Source organism: Hyperolius riggenbachi, chromosome 5 (genome assembly GCF_040937935.1).
Source record: "Hyperolius riggenbachi isolate aHypRig1 chromosome 5, aHypRig1.pri, whole genome shotgun sequence".
NCBI lineage: Eukaryota > Metazoa > Chordata > Amphibia > Anura > Hyperoliidae > Hyperolius > Hyperolius riggenbachi.
In genome coordinates, this window is record NC_090650.1 from 23467601 (window position 1) to 23489496 (window position 21896).

The 21896-nt window shown below is 42.9% G+C and overlaps 1 protein-coding gene across 2 annotated transcripts in view; it reads right to left on the bottom strand.

Annotated features, from left to right (window-relative positions):
* The window catches only part of PTH1R (parathyroid hormone 1 receptor), a 452655-nt gene that overhangs the window by 76300 nt on the left and 354459 nt on the right, over positions 1-21896 (bottom strand). For both annotated transcript variants that reach the window (XM_068235179.1, XM_068235181.1), the window contains exon 4: positions 18094-18212. In XM_068235179.1, the coding sequence (XP_068091280.1) occupies positions 18094-18212 (119 nt within the window). The remainder of the gene's footprint in view (positions 1-18093; positions 18213-21896) is intronic.

Below are 21896 nucleotides of genomic sequence, written 5' to 3' on the forward strand. Positions count from 1 at the left end.
TCCCCCCAGTTGTATAAAAGGGGGGCATTGGGAATCCTCCCCGTGGCGCTCCTGGATAGTGCTAATGTAGCATGTAGCAGTGTTGCTTTGTTGCCTGCGAATTTTCGTCTCGAAAATCCCGTTTTCATTTTTTGGCGAATTTTCACGAAAATCTTCAGAAATATTTGCGTTTTCGACCAGCATCGAAAATTCATTGTATGCGGATGCTTATGCCCTTATGCGGAAAAATGTCCACAATAATCCGCATGGAAATTCAATCTATGCGGACGTTTATACGGAAAAATGCCCGCAATAATGCGCAAGAAACTTCTCTGAATGCAGGCGCTAATGCCCTTATGTGGAAAATGTCCGCAATCATACGCAAGTAATGCGAAAATGACTGGCCTTAGGCGAAAATTAATGTGAAAAAAATTAGATGGAAAATTTGCCTGTCAAAACGAAATTAGGCGAAAATTCGGTAAAAATTTATCTAAACAAATTTTTGCATTTTCGCTCATCACTGGCATGTAGCAGGGCGACCGCTTTGCAGTATTGGTTTTTTGACCCTGCATAGTTTGGCATGCAAAAGCAAATGCATATTTGCATGAGCATTGCCTCATGAATAGCCAATTAGGCCAGATTTGCAAAGCCAGACTTGCTAGGGTAGGCCTCTTTTCCACGGACAGTTGATAGGCAGTAACATGCCTCTCAAACTCTTACAACTGCTCACTACTGCCTGGTAACAGCTTGCTGCTGCCTGGAAACTGCTTGTTGCTGCCTGGTATCTGCTCACTGCTGCCTGGTAACTGCTTGCTGCTGCCTGGTAACTGCTTGCTGCTGCCTGGTAACTGCTCACTGCTGCCTGGTAACTGCTTGCTGCTGCCTGGTAACTGCTTGCTGCTGCCTGGTAACTGCTTGTTGCTGCCTGGTATCTGCTCACTGCTGCCTGGTAACTGCTTGCTGAGCACACAGCTCAACAGTCCGTGGAAAAGAAGCCTAAAACTTGGTGTTTGATCACGCATACATTTTCTCATGCAAAGTACTTCTTCTTCTTGCTCGAAGGTTGAGGCACTTACTCTATTATATATATAGATGCTTGCAATGCAAGGTCAGGATATAGACTACATAATAAACACTGAGCAGGGGGTAAATGGAATTTGATCTTGTTGCTGATAATCCTGCTTTAATCACTTAAGTACACAGGCTTACACCCCCCTTGTGACCAGGCTATTTTTTACAGGTAGATCGCATTGGTGTGCAATGTACGGTAAATCTAACATCGTGCGCAATCATTGCGAGCGCAATCCCTGATGATCTCTCCTCCCCAGGAACTGACGCCAATCAGCGCTAGGCGGTCCTTGGGGAGCCCCCAAGTGACCACCAATTGGCGTTAGGTGGTCGTAAGGTGGTTAAAGTGTTGCTGGGTGTATGGCTGAGATCTGTATTGCTTTTGCTAAGCTACGTTCAGCGCCACACATCATACATTGTCTCAGTACTTCCCTAGGTCTATATATTTTTCATTTTTTTTCTTTTCAAAAACATTTTATCAAGCACTCCCCCTCCCCATTTTACCAACCCCATTTAAAAAATAGACACTTTTAACTCCTTGTCCCAACACAGGATGGCTTTGAGCATGCCAGCGTGGGGCTCCTCTGGCTGGACAATCCCATTCATCATGGTCCACTGCATGTGGGGGGGGGAGGGAGGGTTCTGCAAGAGAGGGACAAAAGAAACCTTTTCCCGGCATCATATCCGCAGAGGAAGGGAGCCTTAAAGAGTCCCTGAGATGAGATGCGTCTCAGGTTTCAGGTTCCATACTTACCTGGGGCTTCCTTAAGCCCCCTTGAGGCCGCTCGTCACTCTCCGTCTCCCCAGGTGGCTCCTGTCATCCGCAATAGTGTCCGAAAGCCTGACCAAGTTGCGCTTCGTCGTGCATGCGTGGCCCGGCCAGGCCCACTCCCCCATCGTGCTTCCGCAGCTGGGAGCATTATGCGCTTGCACACTACTACTGCGCAGACGCAGAACTCTCACAGGAATAGAGGAGCACGCTTGGGCAAGTGTGACCAAGCGCGACTCAGCCAGGCTTTCCGGCACTATTGCGAGTGACAGGAGCCACCAGAGCCTCAAGGAAGCCGCTGGTAAGTATGGTACCTAACCTGAGACGCTTCTTGCCTCAGGTTCTCTTTAAGGCCGGGGCGCAGACTTAAAAATAAATAAATAAATCAGGCGTTGCCCGGGTATGTATTTGGCTGGTTTTGGCTCCATCCACTTTTTTCTAGCTCTAACACACAATTACTCAATTACTTAATGACCAAGTTTGTGAGCTTTGCGGTCTTTGGCATCAATAATTTGCATTGAAATGAAACAAATCTGATTGGCTGAACTCTGAATTTGAACCCCAGTCACCCAATGACCAACAGTAGCAGGTTTGAGGCTTGTGCCATTGACAGTGCAAGAATGGCAGCAATTAAATATCCCCTTGAAAAGCAATAGGTGAATTTTGATTGGCTTTTGTAGGCTCCACCCACTTTTCTGAATATTAATCCCAGTCACCCAGTGACCAACTATGTAAAGTTTCAGAACCCTGCCATAAACAGTGTAAGAATGGCTGCGGTTTACATTTTCCCAGCAACATTTGCATTTGTCTCCGTCCACTGATGACCCGGCGTTGCCCGGGTATGTATTTGGCTGGTGTTGGCTGTGCCCACTTTTTCTAACCCTAATACATAATTACTCAATGACCAAGTTTGTTAGCTTTGCGGTCCTTGGCATAAAAAATTTGCATTGAAACGAAACCAATCTGATTACGGTAGTTGTTTGTGGCTCCACCCTTTTTCTAAATTTGAACCCCAGTCACCCAATGACCAACTGTACAGTGCAAGAAGGGCAGAAATGTAATATTACCTTGAAAATCAATAGGTAAATTATGATTGGCTTTTGTAGGCTCCACCCACTTTTCTGAATATTAATCCCAGTCACCCAGCGACCAACTGTGCAAAGTTTGAGAACCCTACCATTAACAGTGTAAGAATGGCTGCAGTTTATATTTTCCCAGTGAAATTTGTATATGTCTCCGCCACGTTTTGGTTATGGGGATAAAAAAGTATCCTATATGTTATTCCAGGTAATGTACTATGTGTGTGCCAAATTTCATTCAAATCTGCTCAGCCATTGTTGCGTGATCGAGTAACAAACATCCAAACATCCAGACTTTCGCATTTATGATATTAGTGAGATGGCATGTGTGCCACTGATGTAAAAAGGCACAACAATTTTTTTCAGTAGAAAAAAAACCCTTTAGCTTCCTTTAAAAATAATTTAAAGGAAATCTGGGAACAAGCATGCATGTTTTTCCTCTCCAATTAAATAAAGGTAAATTGAAGCTGACTGGAAAGTGAAAACCGTCTCTGGGCGAAAATAAGCGACCACCTAATGGATGCTAAAAGTCTGACATGTTTCAGACGTGGTGAAATAGGAAGTTTATTTTCTATTAGGGCAGGTTGACCTTGACTGGATTTCAGCTCACAGCAGCACAACTCCCGGGAGAGAGCTCAAAAGCCTAAAAAACATTCCAGAATCTCACATCTGCTGGGAAAAAAGAGAACAAAACGCGAACGTTCCCGTCTGCCCGGCCGTGGAGGTTTCACGATGATTGCCGCCACCATGTTTTCCAGCAGAATATCGTTTAGCAGCAGAGGAATATTAACCTCGTCTCCCACGGGCTCGCTGGATCTGGGTTCATCCAACATACCAGATTTACAATTTCCTGTCATTTTTTTAATTTTTATTTATTTTTCTTCCTTTTCAATTTGCATCATAAAGTCTATTTATTGCTCAATTAACAAATATGTATTCCTTTCATGACGGGGAGTACTTCTTGTACACAATTAGTAGAATAGAAGGAGTTTAGCGGAATAGTGGATTGCTATACATCAGCGGTTCTGGATGCTAGCCTGGCTTACAAGGGCGAAAAGAGATCATTTGCATATTCAGTAGTGGTGCATTGTGGGTAACCCCAAATGTTTACTTATAGCTGAATTGTTGCAAATTTCCTTCTGTTCTAAGAAGGCAAAGGCAGAGCAGAGAGCCAAACCTCAACAGGTTTTAGGCTAGTCCATCTCTCGATAGGGGATTCTCAGCATGGCTTTTATTCTTTATACAGACACTCCCCGAAAAAGATGTATACAAAGATGCTGGCCAGCCTCCCTGCTCACCGTACACTTTTTTTGGCAGTTGGACAGAGCAACTGCCATTCACTAAATGCTTTTAAAAATAAAGAAATCCCTGAGAATCCCCCATGAGGAGATGGGCTAGTCCAAAACTTGTCGGTTCTGTCAGAATTTTACTACCTACTGTAAGTGACAGCAACATAAGAGAAAAGTAATTTATGGCTCATTTTAATCTGTGTAAGAATGGCAGCAGTTTCAATATTCCCCTTGAAAATCCACAGGTGAATTTGATTGGCTGTTGAAGGCTCCACGCATTTTCCTGAATTTTAATCCCAGTCACCCAGTGACCAACTGTGCAAAGTTTGAGAACCCTGCCTTTAACAGTATAATAATGGCTGCAGTTTATATTTTTCTAGTGAAATTAGTTTTTGGCTCCGCCCACTTTTTGTAACCTGGACACACAGTCACTCAATGAACAAGTTTGTGAGCTTTCAGGTTTCTGGCATCAAAAATGTGTGAATGGAAGCTGTTTTTCCACCAAGGAAATCTGATTGGCTGTTTGTGGCCCCGCCCCCTTAGTGAATTTGGACCCCAGTCACCCAATGACCGACTGTAGCAAGTTTGAAGCCTCTGCCGTTAACAGTGTAAGAATAGCAGCAGTTTAAATATTCCCCTAGAAAATCAATAGGTGAATTTGAATTGGCTGTTGTAGGCTCCACCCACTTTCCTGAAACATCGCCCACTTCAGCTATAGGGGAACATGGTTATTACCTTGCTAATCAGTTGCCCTTTTAGATATAACTGATGGCAACTGATATACAGTATAACTGACAGCAAATGCTATATTTCAGTTCTGACAAAATCTTGTCAGAACTGGAAGGAAGCGTTGTAAGAAGAAAATGGTGAGCTTCTTAAAAGAACTGACGGTGGGGTGAGTATGTAATATTCATTTACCGGTACATAATGTGATTGTTTTAAATAATTTTACTCGGTTCAAGTTTACTTTAACCAAGGATTGAACTTCATCCCGATCAGTAGCTGATACCCCCTTTCCCATGAGAAAAAGCTTTTGTTTTTCTCAAATAGATCATCAGGGGGCGCTGTATGGCTGATATTGTGGTGAAACCCCTCCCACAGTGTGATGTCAGGACCTAGGTCCTGTAAAAGTAAACTTTTATTTTCCTTAGCATTTTAGTAAGGGGGCTTTTAGGACCATTGTAGCCCCTCACACACTCCAATGAGTTCCAGGTTCACCATGAGCTTGCTGGTTAGTCTGTACCTCTGAGAAAAGAAAAGAAACGCTATTGACAGTAGAAAGGCTGGTAACCGCACTTTAAAAAGAAACTGTAAAGATGGCCACACACCATACAATTTTTTAAATATCTGTTCAATTTACGAATTGCAATCAATTTTTCTGACTGATTGTAACATTTCAAAAATATGACCAATGTACCACACACCTATGTTCAATTCCCCCCCCCCCCCAATTATTATAAAAATGATTGGAAACTCTGAGAAGGTTGCTAGGGTGTGTATATTAATACATTGACAATCTAACACACACCATACAATCTTTAGAGAAATTGAAGAAAAAATATCTGGCATTCCAGATAGATAAAAATAATAATAAAAAAAAAAACGGGAAATCCGATCAAGTTTTTTAAGTCGAATGAAAAAAAAAAGCTTTCGATTTTTCCAGGAGATCCGATCGTTTTTATTGAATTGCTGTAAAATCGGATCATTTTATTGTAGCGTGTGTGGCCACCTTTAGGCTTTGTTGACATCTAAAATCGAAATTGCAAATGCCAGCGTTTTGCAATTTTGTGAGTAATTTTTTCCCCCGCTTACCTGCGTGCTGCGTTTTTGTGTGCAGCGCTTTTGCAGAGCGATTTGCGTTATCATTTCCGGACGTAAGTCAGAAAGTGAACTCTTTGACCCGGAAAATAATAATGAATAATGTATGTATTCTTAAAAGAACGAACGCAATCGCACAAAGCGATTTTGTGAGCGTTTTGCGCTTTTCCTATACCTTCCACTGTAGCAATCTCGCCCTAAAAATGGTACAGGCAGCGCTTTGCTGAGCGGAAAGCGGACGAATGGGCTGATATGAACTATCCCATGAGGATTCATTGCACTAGCAAATTTAGGGCGTTTTTTAAAATAGCCGGCGCTCAAAAAACAAACAAATGCAAAACGCCCTAACCAAGGATTGAACTTCATCCCAATCAGTAGCTGATATCCCCATTTCCATGAAAAAGCTTTAGTTTTTCTCGAATAGATTATCAGGGGGTCTGAATGGCTGATATTGTGGTGAGACCCCTCCCACAGTGTGATGTCATGACCATGGTCCTGACAGTTTCCTGTCTGTGAACCTCGTTGCATTGTGGGGATTAACAGCTGTTTCCAACTGCCCAGCAACCAGTATCTCCCTGTGAAAAATAATTGCAGTTGGTGCTGTCTAGTTTTTTTCTTCTCTGTCAGAAGTAAAGATGATGCCCTGCAGGCTCATTAGTGATCAAACAACGTGAACAAATGACATGGCGAATATCAATAATTTCTCGATGTCTCGTCTATTTTGTAACTTCTCACTAAAATGTATAGATTTATTTTTTTCCCTTTTTTGCTAATGTTCCTCTTTAATTTCTGCCTAGCGCCAACTGTGTGACTATTCCTTAGGCCTGCGAGGAATGTCGGGTCAGGGGGTTATTCGCTCCCTCGGTGTCGATTAATGTGACCGCGTGTTTTTGCAGCAATTAATCATCTTTAATATAGGTAGATGACAAGCTGTGCATACATCTGTCGTGCGGTAATCGCGGGAAGTACCATTGATTGCAGGAACTGTAAGAGCGCGAATTTCAGGACCCGCCGCAGGACTCGTCTGTCATACGGCGCAGGGAAGACGCGAGCTCTCCCACAATGCAACAGGTCTAAAGGCAAACTCTGCTTCCGCTGCAAATGACTTCATGGATGTAACAGCCATGGGAGGTACCGTGCAATTTAATGTTATTGCAAACATTGCTGGTAATTCAGCGTTTGAATAACCAGAGCATCAGACGGTTTAAAAGGAACCAGAGGTATATGGAGGCTGCCATATTTATCTCCTTTTAAACTATACCAGTTGCCTGGCTGTCCTGTTGATTTTTTATGCATCAGTAGCGTCTGAACCACACACCTGAAACAAACACGTGGCAAACCCAGTCAGACTGTACATACTGCAGATAGAAGATCAGCACACACTGCAGCTAGTTTACTATCAGTACAGGCACAGAGTAACAGCTAATACTTTACATACTAGTGGTAGCAGAGATCAGCACACACTGCAGCTAGTTTACTATCAGTACAGGCACAGAGTAACAGCTAATACTTTACATACTAGTGGTAGCAGAGATCAGCACACACTGCAGCTAGTTTACTATCAGTACAGGCACAGAGTAACAGCTAATACTATACATACTAGTGGTAGCAGAGATCAGCACACACTGCAGCTAGTTTACTATCAGCATAGGCACAGAGTAACAGCTTATACTGTACATACTGCAGATAGAAGATCAGCACACACTGCAGCTAGTTTACTATCAGTACAGGCACAGAGTAACAGCGTATACTATACATACTAGTGGTAGCAGAGATCAGCACACACTGCAGCTAGTTTACTATCAGTACAGGCACAGAGTAACAGCTTATACTGTACATACTGCAGATAGAAGATCAGCACACACTGCAGCTAGTTTACTATCAGTACAGGCACAGAGTAACAGCTTATACTGTACATACTGGAGGTAGCAGAGACCAGCACACACTGCAGCTAGTTTACTATCAGCATAGGCACAGAGTAACAGCTTATACTGTACATACTGGAGGTAGCAGAGATCAGCACACACTGCAGCTAGTTTACTATCAGCATAGGCACAGAGTAACAGCTTATACTGTACATACTGGAGGTAGCAGGGATCAGCACACACTGCAGCTAGTTTACTATCAGCATAGGCACAGAGTAACAGCTTATACTGTACATACTGGAGGTAGCAGAGATCAGCACACACTGCAGATAGTTTACTATCAGTACAGGCACAAAGTAACAGTTTATACTGTAAATACTAGATATAGCAGAGATCAGCACACACTGCAGCTAGTTTACTATCAGTACAAGCACAGAGTAACAGCTTATATTGTACATACTGCATGTTGCAGAGACCAGTGCACACTGCAGCTAGTTTACTATCAGTACAGGCATAAAGTAACAGCTTATACTGTACATAGCAGAGATCAGCCCATGCTGCAGCTAGGTTACCATCAGTACAGGTGCAGAGTAACAGCTTATACTGTACATACTGGGGGCAGCAGAGATCAGCTCATGCTGCAGCTAGTTTACTATCAGTACAGGCAGAGAGTAGCAGCTTATACTGTACATAGTGGAGGTAGCAGAGATCAGCACACGCTGCAGCTAGTTTACTATCAGTACAGGCACACAGTAACAGCTTATACTGTACATACTGGAGGTAGCAGAGATCAGCACACCCTGGATTCAGGATAGGCAAATCCTGCATATGTTCATTAGAGGCTGTTTGCTGGGTGGCTGACATCAACAAGACAAGTTGAAGTGCAAAGGACGCTCATTGGCCAAGAGCAATGGAATTATCAGAAATACCAATGAGAAATTCAAATATCCCAATGGAGCACATACCGTAGCTTATAATCGGTGTTTGGTGGGGGAACAATGGATACGAAAGGCAGAAGGATGTTCTCTGATCATTTCAGAGGAATTACAGTGGGAAACAGAAAAGCTGAAAAAAAGGATATTGGAATATAGTAATGGATTACTAAAATGTATTTTAATAAAGGGTTATTAAACCAGGTGTGTATATTTCATTAAAATATATTTTTATTATGGCGTCTGTGTTTGGTCAGGGCAGGGGCGGGGCTCATAGCAACTGGTTTCGCTTTATGGGCCACCCAACTGTTTGGTAAAACACAACGGGGGTTATTAGGAATTGGGGTTGGCTACGCAGGCTTATTTTTCTGTTTAATAAAATAAAATTAATATCATATTTATTCAAGCTACAACATTTTAGAAACATTTTCCCTGCCAAAAAGCAGGTTTACAAAGCAGCGATTTCCCTCCATAAGCTTGCAGTCACGGCGGTTATTGCCTGGAGCATAAAGTAGTGTGAATTCCAGATCGCCGGAGTCGCTTTACTCTCTTACAGTGAAAGTGAAGTTGGGAAAAAAAACTTACATTGTTAAGGGCCCCATACACGACAAACTATTGTTTTTCATAACATTGCACAATATAGTTTACATTCATTCATTCATTGATTGATGTTTAAAGATGGCTGATTACTCACAACGATCGTTCGTTTTGAACAACTTACATGACCAATCATATCGGCGGACATGAGGGGAGCGCAAGACAAATGGGAGGAGCAGGAGCCACAGAGAGAGCGCAGAAAAAATGGGGGTGGGGGGCAAGAGACAAAGTGGGGGAGCACAGGACAAACAGAGGGAGCACAAAAAAGGGCAGACAGAGAAGGACACACTGGGGACAAAGGGGCACACACTGGGGACAGAGGAGGACACACTGGGGACAAAGGGGCACACACTGGGGACAGAGGAGGACACACTGGGGACAAAGGGGCACACACTGGGGACAGAGGGGGACACACTGGGGACAGAGGAGGACACACTGGGGACAAAGGGGGACACACTGGGGACAAAGGGGCACACACTGGGGACAGAAGGGGACAGAGGGGGAGACACTGGGGCAGGGGCGTAACTAGAAATCACTGGGCATCCCTGCAAAACTTTGGATGGGTCCCCCCCCCCCCCTCTCTGCACAGGTAAACTGAGAACCAATGTTATTCAGTTGGCTAGTGCACATATGAATGTATTTTCCCCATGCAGATAAATACAGACAGCAGTGAAGCACTGGGAGCATTTTCTCTATCAGTTACATTAGCTTCTGTGATAAAACGTGCGTGTTTTCCCACATACAGACACATATGGTGTACAGGAAACACATACAGAAAACTGACAGACTAGTGTGCTCCCAGCCTCAGCTTATTACACTCACTCTGTCCATCTCTGATGCAGCAGAACTGGCTCTGCAGACTTATCTACAGTACACAGCACTTGGGGAGGGGTAGAGAGGCTGGGGAGGGGGCTCTGCAGACTCCTCCAGCACCACTGCAGTACTGAGCACTTGGGGAGGGGTAGAGAGGTTGGGGGTTAGACACGGTACACAAGAGCCCGCTGCACACTAAATAGGGACCGTCTACAAAACTTTGTTTGATTTGTTATCAGTGGCTGAGCAGATGCAGTCATTAGAACAATTGTGCAGAGAGCAGAAAGCTTTTTCTACCCAGACTCCTCATGCATCACTACAGTACACAACGCTTGGGGAGGGGTAGAGAGGCTGGTAGTAGAGGAGCGCTGTACACAAGACCCTGATGAACACTGAATAGGGATTGTCTGCAAAACTTTGTATGGTTCCTTATCAGTGGCTAAGCAGATGCAGTCATTAGAACAATTGTGCAGAGAGCAGGAAGTTTTTTCTCTTTGTCAGTCTATCAGGACAGGGAATAGAAACTTCTCCACCCATGGGGCCCCCTGTGGCTTCTGGGCCCCCCTGCGGCTGCTTCCCTTGCAGGGTCTTTTGTTACGCCCTTGTTCTACAGCTAAAATCCTTCCTTTCAGCAGCTGGGATTATACTTGTGCTGGAGATTCATTCTTCCGTAAGCCCAGCAAAGTTACGCCACAAAGTTTTCCCGGCTTCCTCCTGCCTAAGCAACGGCGACGCCTTTGTAGATAAACAGCGATCTTTTCAATCAGGTTCTCCGCATCGCGTCTCAGGTGTAGCGCTGTCCCAGCAGAAAGCGCTGATTGAAGTCAGCAGGCGGCTAAACTCTTCCAGCGAGAGGTAAAGGCTTGGTCCTGCTTTTTAACCTTTTCAGGGTTTTACGCTTTCCCTTTGAAGCGGCTGACGCCGGGGAGTTTAAGAGGAAAGTGCGAAACGTGAGCGTGTCACGGCGGCAGATGCAATCGCTCCTTTCGCATCTCCTGCGCAGCCCCCAATGTTCTGCTCTTTTCGCCATGAAGCAATTTCAATCAAGAGGCATCAACGTCACGAAGCAAATATCAGAGGCGCCCAAAATCGATCGCCGGTCTCCTGCGGACGTGGCAGTTAAGGTTTGAAACAGGTAAAATAGAGAAAGTCGTTTCAATGGTACAAAGCGTTCAAAATAGCCTAAAAAAAAAAAAAAAAAAAACCCCTCTGATTTATCAAAGCGACAATAAGACTAGAAGGGCAGCTGTTAAATGTTTCTATTTGTGCCCCCTGCGAAGGAAACTGACTTAAAGGGAACCTAAACGGAGAAGGATATGGATTTTTCCTTTAAAAATAATACCAGTTGCCCGACTCCCCTGCAGATCCTGTGTCTCTAATACTTTTAGCCACAGCCCCTCAACAAGCATGCAGATCAGGTGCTCTGACTGAAGTCAGACTGGATTAGTTGCATGCTTGTTTCAGGTGTGTGATTCAGCCACTACTGCAGCCAAAGAGATCAGCAGGACTGCCAGGCAACTGGTATTGTTTAAAAGGAAACATCCATATCCCTCTCAGTTAAGGTTCCCTTTAAATACAAGTAATATCGTCTATCTTCCATTGTGTTCTGCACCACAAAAATTATTGAAGAATAAAAAAAAGAACAGAAAATCAATAAAGTACAAAAGTAAAAGGTGATAAAACAAATAAAGAAAACTCGCTATGCAGAATGAAAGAGGGACATTTTGTGCAATACTTCTGGTAGAAAAAAAAAACATTTTTCTTCTCCTTAAATTCCCCTCCAGACAGGGCCGGTTCTCTCATGAAGCAAAGTGAAACATTAGCATCAGGCGCAGAGATTTCAGAGGCAGCATTTGTGTACTGTGTGTACCTTCCTGAGAAGGATTGGAGGACGGATGACTTGCTGAGGGTAGCAGGTTATTTCTCACAGACTCACAGCCAGCCAGCCAGCCAGCCAGCCAGCCAGCGTGTTATTGTGTTGAGCTGCAGCGTGTCATGTGAGAACATTACATAAAGCAGAGTACATTGTCGGGTGCTGTGCAATCATTCTTTAACGGGAGGTGAGGGTGCGCATCCTCACAAGTTTGCCTCAGGCAGCAAACAGTCTAGAACCGGCCCCGCCTCCAGCGTTCTACAAAAACTCCAATAAAGTGCCTGTGATGGAGAGAATGTATCAAAAATAAACACGACATCTGCAAAGTTTGACTTGTTTCACACAAGAGAGGAATAAACTGCCGACGATAACTTTTATTGACTGAATATATGTTTTTGGATGACAGCTTTGGAGAACAGTCGGTTCTCTGTTGTGAGGCTTCTGAGGAGAGCTGGTTTTGCTAAGAGGCAGACATGCAGGTGCCTAGGGCCTGGTAGGTGGAAACTCTTTTGACTGTGATCAATAAAAAAAAAAAAAAAAAAAAAAAAACTCAGAAAAACATTAGTTTCTTCCAAATTTTCTGAATTCCAGTGACATCAATAAAATAATATACTGTATATACAGTATATCACTTTACAGAGTACATAGTCATGTCACTGACTGTCCTCTGAGAATATCACAATCTAATTCTACCATAGTCATAGTCTAATATCCTACCATATTATTATTATGTATTTATATAGCACTGACATCTTCTGCAGCACATTACAGAGTACATAGTCATGTCACTGACTGTCCTCTGAGGAGCTCACACTCTAATCCTATCATAGTCATAGTCTAATATTCTACCATATTATTATTATATTTATATAGCACTGACATCTTCTGCAGCACATTACAGAGTACATCGTCATGTCACTGACTGTCCTCTGAGGAGCTCACACTCTAATCCTACCATAGTCATAGTCTATCGTCCTACCATATTATTATTATGTATTTATATAGCACTGACATCTCCTGCAGCACTTTACAGAGTACATAGTCATGTCACTGACTTTCCTCAGAGGAGGTCACAATCTAATCCTACCATAGTCATAGTGTAATGTCCTACCATATTATAATTATGTATTTATATAGCACTGACATCTCCTGCAGCACTGTACGGAGTACATAGTCATGTCACTGACTGTCCTCAGAGGAGCTCACAATCTAATCCTACCATAGTCATAGTGTAATGTCCTACCATATTATTATTATGTATTTATATAGCACTGACATCTTCTTCAGCACATTACAGAGTACATAGTCATGTCACTGACTGTCCTCAGAGGAGCTCACAATCTAATCCTACCATAGTCATAGTGTAATGTCCTACCATATTATTATTATGTATTTATATAGCACTGACATCTTCTGCAGCACATTACAGAGTACATAGCCATGTCACTGACTGTCCTCAGAGGAGCTCACAATCTAATCCTACCATAGTCATAGTGTAATGTCCTACCATATTATTATTATGTATTTATATAGCACTGGCATCTTCTGCAGCACATTACAGAGTACATAGTCATGTCACTGACTGTCCTCAGAGGAGCTCACAATCTAATCCTACCATAGTCATAGTGTAATGTCCTACCATATTATTATTATGTATTTATATAGCACTGACATCTTCTGCAGCACATTACAGAGTACATAGTCATGTCACTGACTGTCCTCAGAGGAGCTCACAATCTAATCCTACCATAGTCATAGTGTAATGTCCTACCATATTATTATTATGTATTTATATAGCACTGACATCTTCTGCAGCACATTACAGAGTACATAGCCATGTCACTGACTGTCCTCAGAGGATCTCACAATCTAATCCTACCATAGTCATAGTGTAATGTCCTACCATATTATTATTATGTATTTATATAGCACTGACATCTTCTGCAGCACATTACAGAGTACATAGTCATGTCACTGACTGTCCTCAGAGGAGCTCACAATCTAATCCTACCATAGTCATAGTGTAATGTCCTACCATATTATTATTATGTATTTATATAGCACTGACATCTTCTGCAGCACATTACAGAGTACATAGTCATGTCACTGACTGTCCTCAGAGGAGCTCACAATCTAATCCTACCATAGTCATAGTGTAATGTCCTACCATATTATTATTATGTATTTATATAGCACTGACATCTTCTGCAGCACATTACAGAGTACATAGTCATGTCACTGACTGTCCTCAGAGGAGCTCACAATCTAATCCTACCATAGTCATAGTGTAATGTCCTACCATATTATTATTATGTATTTATATAGCACTGACATCTTCTGCAGCACATTACAGAGTCCATAGTCATGTCACTGACTGTCCCCAGAGGAGCTCACACTCTAATCCCTACCATAGTAATGTTCTAGTAATTATCCGCACTACACAGCCAATTCAATATATCAAAAAAAAAAAAAAATCCGCTTCAGTGTCTTTTTAAAAGGTTGGACGAAGGAATTGTAAATCCCAATTAATGCCATATGCTTTTATTACCCTAATCAGCGCTAACACGATAAGCGGGCAATATAAAGCGTGGAGAATAGTGCGCGGTCGCCCAGCTGACAGCGGAGACGGCTCGCAGTGTAATTCATAATTAAGCGGCGCGCATAATGAATTTATGAAACCTGATTAACACGTGGGCGGCTACATGCGATCTCCGTGTAAAAAGCATGTCATCATCAGCCCAGGATATTTGTCTCTCTCCGCTCTGTTTTAATTGCGTGGGGGTGGGGAGAGCAGCCATTTACATATATATACATCACATTGATGCTGCACGGTTTTGGCGATATATGACAGCGAAACCCACAATAATCCGCCGGTGCTGGCGATTACCGCCCACGGCAAGGCCAGACTGGATACAAACAGCAAAAATATTTACATTGCGACCGCGCGTCCCTCACCGCGGAGAGTAAACGCGGAAACAGAACTATCGTCTCTCTGAAGTGTTTCTGCGCTTATCTGTGTCATGTTTCCTGTCAGCTGAATAGCAAACAACTAAAGTGAGAAGAATATGGAGGCTGCCATGTTTATGTCCTTTTAAACAATCCCAGGTGCCTGGCAGACCTGCTTAGGCATCTATTTGGCTGCAGTAGTGTCTGATTGACACCAGAAACAAGCATGCAGTGAACAACCGTCCACAATTAGATCCATAATGATGGTCGTTGAAAGCAAATGATTATTGTGTGTAATCGGCCGTAGTTAAACATGGTTTAACAAACTTTCATTAACCACTTCAGCTCAAAGGGTTGTTAACTTTATGCATCCGAGCAACTTTCACCTCCCATTCATTCGCCAATAAGTTTATCACTACTTATCACACTGAAATGATCTATATCTTGATTTTTTTCGCCACTAATTAGGCTTTCTTTGGAGTGTACATTTGGCTAAGAATTATTTTATTCTAAATCCATTTTACACTGACGGCATTGCTCCATGCGGAGAGCAAGTACAAAGAGGATTGTTATCTCATCGGTAAAAGTGTGATTCTGGATAAGTGTAACTAATTTCCTCCGTTTTTTGGCTGCGGTGTTAGTTTTATGATGTTCTGGCGACACAGAGGACGTTTGGGCTCTGACCCTCCTCGTCGCCCCACTGCATATGGCTATCGGCTAACGCGTTTGACATTAGAACAGCACGTCATTTACGGTGTCCCAAGTCCGGAACCCCGCCGCGTTTCAGAAAACATCTGTGTGGGAGAGTACTATAAATTTCCCCTACTTAAAGAGAAACTGCGACCAAAAATTTAACTTTATCCCAATCAGTAGCTGATACCCCTTTTACATGAGAAATCTATTCATTTTCACAAACAGACCATCAGGGGGCGCTGTATGGCTGATATTGTGGTGAAACCCCTCCCACATGTAACCCCTCCCACAAGAAACGTTCAAATTTTTGTCAGTTTCCTGTCTGTGAACCTTGTTGCATTGTGGGAAATAGCTGTTTACAGCTGTTTTAAACTGCCAAAAAGCATGCAGCAGCTACATCACCTGCCAGCAGTAAAATGTTCACTGGAGTTCCTCTTTAAGGTACACAAACACGCTTAACCAAACTGCCTGATTGTCATCTGACTTTAGTCTGGTGGACGACAATCAGGCATGTGTACGCGTGCAAACGACTTGACGAGCGACTGATAACAGGCGGCTTGCACGATGCAACTGTCGGATCTACTCACATGACTGTTGGTCTGATATCGTGCAGTTGACGCGTGTGTACAGGTCGTTTGAACGACTTGTACTTGCTTTGAATGTGTAGTCCGTCGCTCCGCTTGCATGCGCAGTATATAAATGAGTTGGTCGTTTATCCGTCCGGACGCGTGGACATACCGGTTGTGTGGTACGTCAGGTCGTGCGGTTCGTCAGGTCATGTGCACGTTGTGCGCTAGTTGCACGTGTGTACGTAGCTTAACATGCTGACGCTTTGGGGTTTTGTTTTCCTCCTATGAGAGCTAATAATAAAGGAAACGCAGGAAAAGCAGATAAAAGGCAAAAAGAAAATCATTTAGGGCTGGAACCCACAGGAGCGCTTTTGGCAGCGTTTTGGCAGCGCTGCGATACGCTAGCACTTTGCCAAAACGCTGGGCCAATGTTAATGGATGGGGCAAACTCCACAGGAGCGTTTGCGTTTCCCAGAAACGCAAACGCAGGACGTGCAGCATTTTGGGAGCGTTAGCGCTTCAATGTAAAGTATTGAAACGCTAGCGGAAACGCTCAGCAAAACCTAAACTGAGCGGTTTTGCTAGCGTTTTGCGGTTCAGCACACTGTAACAAAATGAAAAATACTTCACAGGACCAATCAGGATAAAAACGCAAAACGCTACGCAACCGCTGAGCAAAAAAATACAATGTTGCAAAATGCGCCCGAAAACGCACATGAATCCGCTTGCAAACTGCTCAGACAAAACGCTAGCGCTTGCGTTTCGCGTTTGCTGGTTTCAGTGGGTTCCAGGCCATACACAAGTGATAACACTCAGCACATCTAATGCTTAGTACACAAAATGCAATTTTCCGTCATATAGATGGTCAAATCGATTATTTCTGTCAGGTCCAATCTGATTTCTGATTGTCTTCTGATCAATTTTGTGTAGAAGTGATTAGAGAATCAATCAGGAAAACGATTGCAAAAATCAGATTGGACCTGTTGGAAATAATCAATTTGACCCGCTGATCTGACAAGAAATTGCATTGTGTGTACCAGGCATGGTGTTTAGTACACACGATGCAATTTTCCGTCAGATTGATGGTTAAAGCGACTATTTTCAACAGGTCCGATCTAATTCCTGATCGATTTCTGATCAATTTTCTATGGAAGTGATCAGAAAATCAGGAATCGGATTGCACCTGTTGAAAAGAATCGCTTAGACCGTCAATCTGATAGAAAATTGCATTGTGTGTACTAAACATCATGCCTGGTACACACCATGGAATTTCCCCGTCAGATAGACTGGTCAAATCGATTAATTCCGACAGGTCCGATCTCATTTCTGATAGTTTTCCTGATCAATTTTCCACTTAAGGCCCATTCACACTTGAGCGTTTTGCCAGGGATTTCGGCAAAACGTTCAAACGCTAGCGCTTTTGAAAGCGCTAGTGTAGTGAAACCCTATGGGCCCGTTCTTACTTGGGCGATTTGCGCTAATCATCGCAAATCTCCCCAAAACGCATGGTGTGTACCAGGCATTACAGCACATCTCTCCGGAGATTCACCGGGCGTGCCAGTGGAGTTCCTAAACCTACCAAAAATCTAAAATATTTAATTCTACAAGTTTTAAGTGACTTTTACAGTTTTATACATTTGTTGCTCGATATTTCCTTTTATCATTTTATATAAACAGTCGCTACTATTTCAAAGCGATCGCTCCACCTTTCTGATGAACAACCGCTGAGATAAGATGTCAGCCACCCCGACAACATATTTATTTACAGTCAGAGCTCCATATACGATAACCGATCTCACTTACCCGCTCTCTGGTCTCGTTGGAGAGGAATTTCGCACACTCTGTGTAGTTTGCCCACGTGCGATTGTTTCCCGGCACCGACTCCCAGCTGCCGTTCATGTCACACCGCCGATGAGCGTGACCTGTCAGACGAGAGGAAGAATCGCGTCAATAGGCAAGCAGAATGTACTTTATAATATTTATATGAACAATGTTGTGGAAAACCAGGCCATTTTATAAAAATAATAATAATATTACACATATCAGACTACAGTGGGATGCAAAAGTTTGGGCAACCTTGTTAATCGTCATGATTTTCCTGTATAAATCGTTGGTTGTTACGATGAAAAATGTCAATTAAATATATCATATAGGATAGTGTTCCCCAACCCTGTCCTCAAGGCCCACCAACACTGCATGTTTTGTATAAAGCCACAACGGTAGTTAATCAACTCTGTTGAGTCACTAATTTCCTCACCTGAGAATGTTTGTGGTTTCCTACAAAACCTGCACTGTTGGTGGGCCTTGAGGACAGGGTTGGGGAACTCTGACCGACATACAGAGGTAGATTAGGTATTGCACACCTATAGAGTAGAATTTTAGCAATATATACACTTAATATTACCGGGGTGCTGTGTCAAAATCAAAGACCAATTTATCTGTAAAAAGACACACACAGACTTTTTACAGATAAATTGAACTCTGACCGACACACACAGTGATATTTGAGAAGTAAAATTAAGTTTATTGGATTTACAGAAAGTGCGCAATAATTGTTTAAATAAAATTAGGCCGGTGCATAAATGTGGGCACTGTTGTCATTTTATTGATTCCAAAACCTGTAGAACTAATTATTGGAACACAAATTGGCTTGGTAGGCTCAGCGACCCCTGACCTACATACACAGGTGAATCCAATTATAAGAAAGAGTATTTAAGGGGGTCAATTGTAAGTTTCCCTCTTTTAATTTTCTATGAAGAGTAGCAACATGGGGGTTTCAAAACAACTCTCAAATGACCTGAAGACAAAGATTGTTCACCATCATGGTTTAGGGGGAAGGATACAGAAAGCTGTCTCAGAGATTTCATCTGTCTGTTTCCACAGTTAGGAACATATTGAGGAAATAGAAGACCACAGGCTCAGTTCAAGTCAAGGCTCGAAGTGGCAGACCAAGAAAAATCTCAGTTAGACAGAAGTGACGAATGGTGAGAACAGTCAGAGTCAACCCACAGACCAGCACCAAAGACCTACAGCATCATCTTGCTGCAGATGGAGTCACTGTGCATCTTTTAACCATTCGGCGCACTTTACACAAGGAGATGCTGTATGCGATAGTGATGCAGAGGAAGCCTTTTATCCACCCACAGCACAAACAGAGCCGCTTGAGGTATGCTAAAACACATTGGGACAAGCCAGCTTCATTTTGGAATAAGGTGCTGAGGACTGATGAAACTAAAATTGAGTTACTTGGGCATAATAAGAGGCGTTTTGCATGGAGGAAAAACAATATATAATTCCAAGAAAAACACCTGCTACCTATAGTAAAATACGGTGATGGTTCCATCATGCTGTGGGGCAGTGTGGCCAGTGCAGGGACTGGGAATCTTGTCAAAGTGGGGGGACGCATGGATTCCACTCAGTTTCAGCAGATTCTGGAGACCAATGTCCAGGAATCAGTGACAAAGCTGAAGCTGCGCCGAGGCTGAATCTTTCAACAAGACAACAACCCTAAACACTGCTCAAAATCCACTAAGGCATTCATGCAGAGGAACAGGTAGAACGTTCTGGAATGGCCATCTCAGTCCCCAGACCTGAATATAATTGAAAATCTGTGGTGTGAGTTAAAGAGAGCTGTCCATGCTCGGAAGCCATGAAACCTGAATGAACTAGATCCAGACTCACATTGGAACCTACAGGAAGCATTTAGAGGCTGTAATGTCTGCTAAAGGAGGATGTACTAAATTTTGATTTCATTTCTTTTTTGTGGTGCCCAAATTTATGCACCAACCTAATTTTGTTTAAAGAATTATTGCGCACTTTCTGTAAATCCAATAAACTTAATTTCACTTCTTAAGTATCACCGTGTGTGTCTCCGATATGATATATTTAACTGACATTTTTTATCGTAACCACCAACGATTTATACAGGAAAATCATGACAATTAACAAAGTTGCCCAAACTTTCGCATCCTACTGTATTTGGCCCATTAATATCTTCTGCAGCATGCTATAAAGTACATAGTCATGTCACTGATTGTCCTCAGAGGAGCTCACAATCTAATCCTTACCATAGTCATAGTTTATGGCCCTACCATATTATTATTATGTATTTATATAGCAGTGACATCTTCTGCAGCCCTGTACAGAGTACATAGTCATGTCACTGACTGTCCTCAGAGGAGCTCACAATCTAATCCTACCATAGTCATAGTCTAATGTCCTACCATATTATTATTATGTATTTAAATAGCACTGACATCTTCTGCAGCACTGTACAGAGTACATAGTCATGTCACTGACTGTCCTCAGAGGAGCTCACATTCCAATCCTTACCATAGTCATAGTCTAATGTCCTACCATATTATTGTTATGTATTTATATAGCACTGACACCTTCTGCAGCACATTACAGAGTACATAGTCATGTCACTGACTGTCCTCAGAGGAGCTCACAATCTAATCCTGCCATAGTCATAGTCTAATGTCCTACCATATTATTATTATGTATTTATATAGCACTGACATCTCCTGCAGCACATTACAGAGTACATAGTCATGTCACTGACTGTCCTCAGAGGAGCTCACATTCCAATCCTTACCATAGTCATAATCTAATGTCCTACCATATTATTATTATGTAGTAGCTGATGGCCTGGCATTGCCCGGGAATGTATTTGGCTGGTGTTGGCTCCACCCACTCTAACCCTAACGCACAAACACTCATTGACTTAGTTTGTGAGCTTTGCAGTCTTTGGCATCAATAATTTGCATTGAAATAAAACAAATCTGTTGTTCCACCCCCTTTTCTAAATTTGAACCCCAGTCACCCAATGATCAACCATACCAGGTTTGAGGCTTGTGCCATTAACAGTGCAAGAATGGCAGCAATGATGAAATATTCCCCTTGAAAATCAATAGGTGAATTTTGATTGGCTTTTGTAGGCTCCACCTACTTTTCTGAATATTATTCCCAGTCACCCAGTGACTGTTTACATTTTCCCAGTGAAATTTGTATTTGTCTCCACCCACTGATGACCTGGCGTTGCCTGTGTATGCATTTGAGTGGTTTTGGCTCCGCCCACTTTCTAACCCTAACGCACAAACACTCAATGACCAAGTTTGTGAGCTTTGGGGTCCTTGGCATCAATAATTTGTATATTCACATGAAATGAAACAAATCAGATTGGCTGTTTGTGGCTCCGGCCCTCTCCAGCATTTGAACCCCAGTCACCCAATGATCAACTGTAGCAGGTTTGAGGCATCTGCTATTAGCAGTGTAAAGATGGCAGCAATTTAAATATTGTCCTTGAAAATCAACAGGTGAATTTTGATTGGCTATTATAGGCTCCACCCACTTTCCTGAATATTAATCTCAGTCACCCAGTGACCATCTGGGCAAAGTTTGAGGACCCTACCATTAACAGTGTAAGAATAGCTGCAGTTCACATTTTCCCAGTTAACCCCAGTAACCCAATGACCAATTATAGCAGGTTTGAGGCATCTGCTACAGCCCCGTTTCTATGGGCGTGCGATATGTGCAATCGCCCGGGGCGCTTTATTGTGCGGCAGGAGGGGGGACGCCGGAGCGGTGGAATGGACATAATAGTT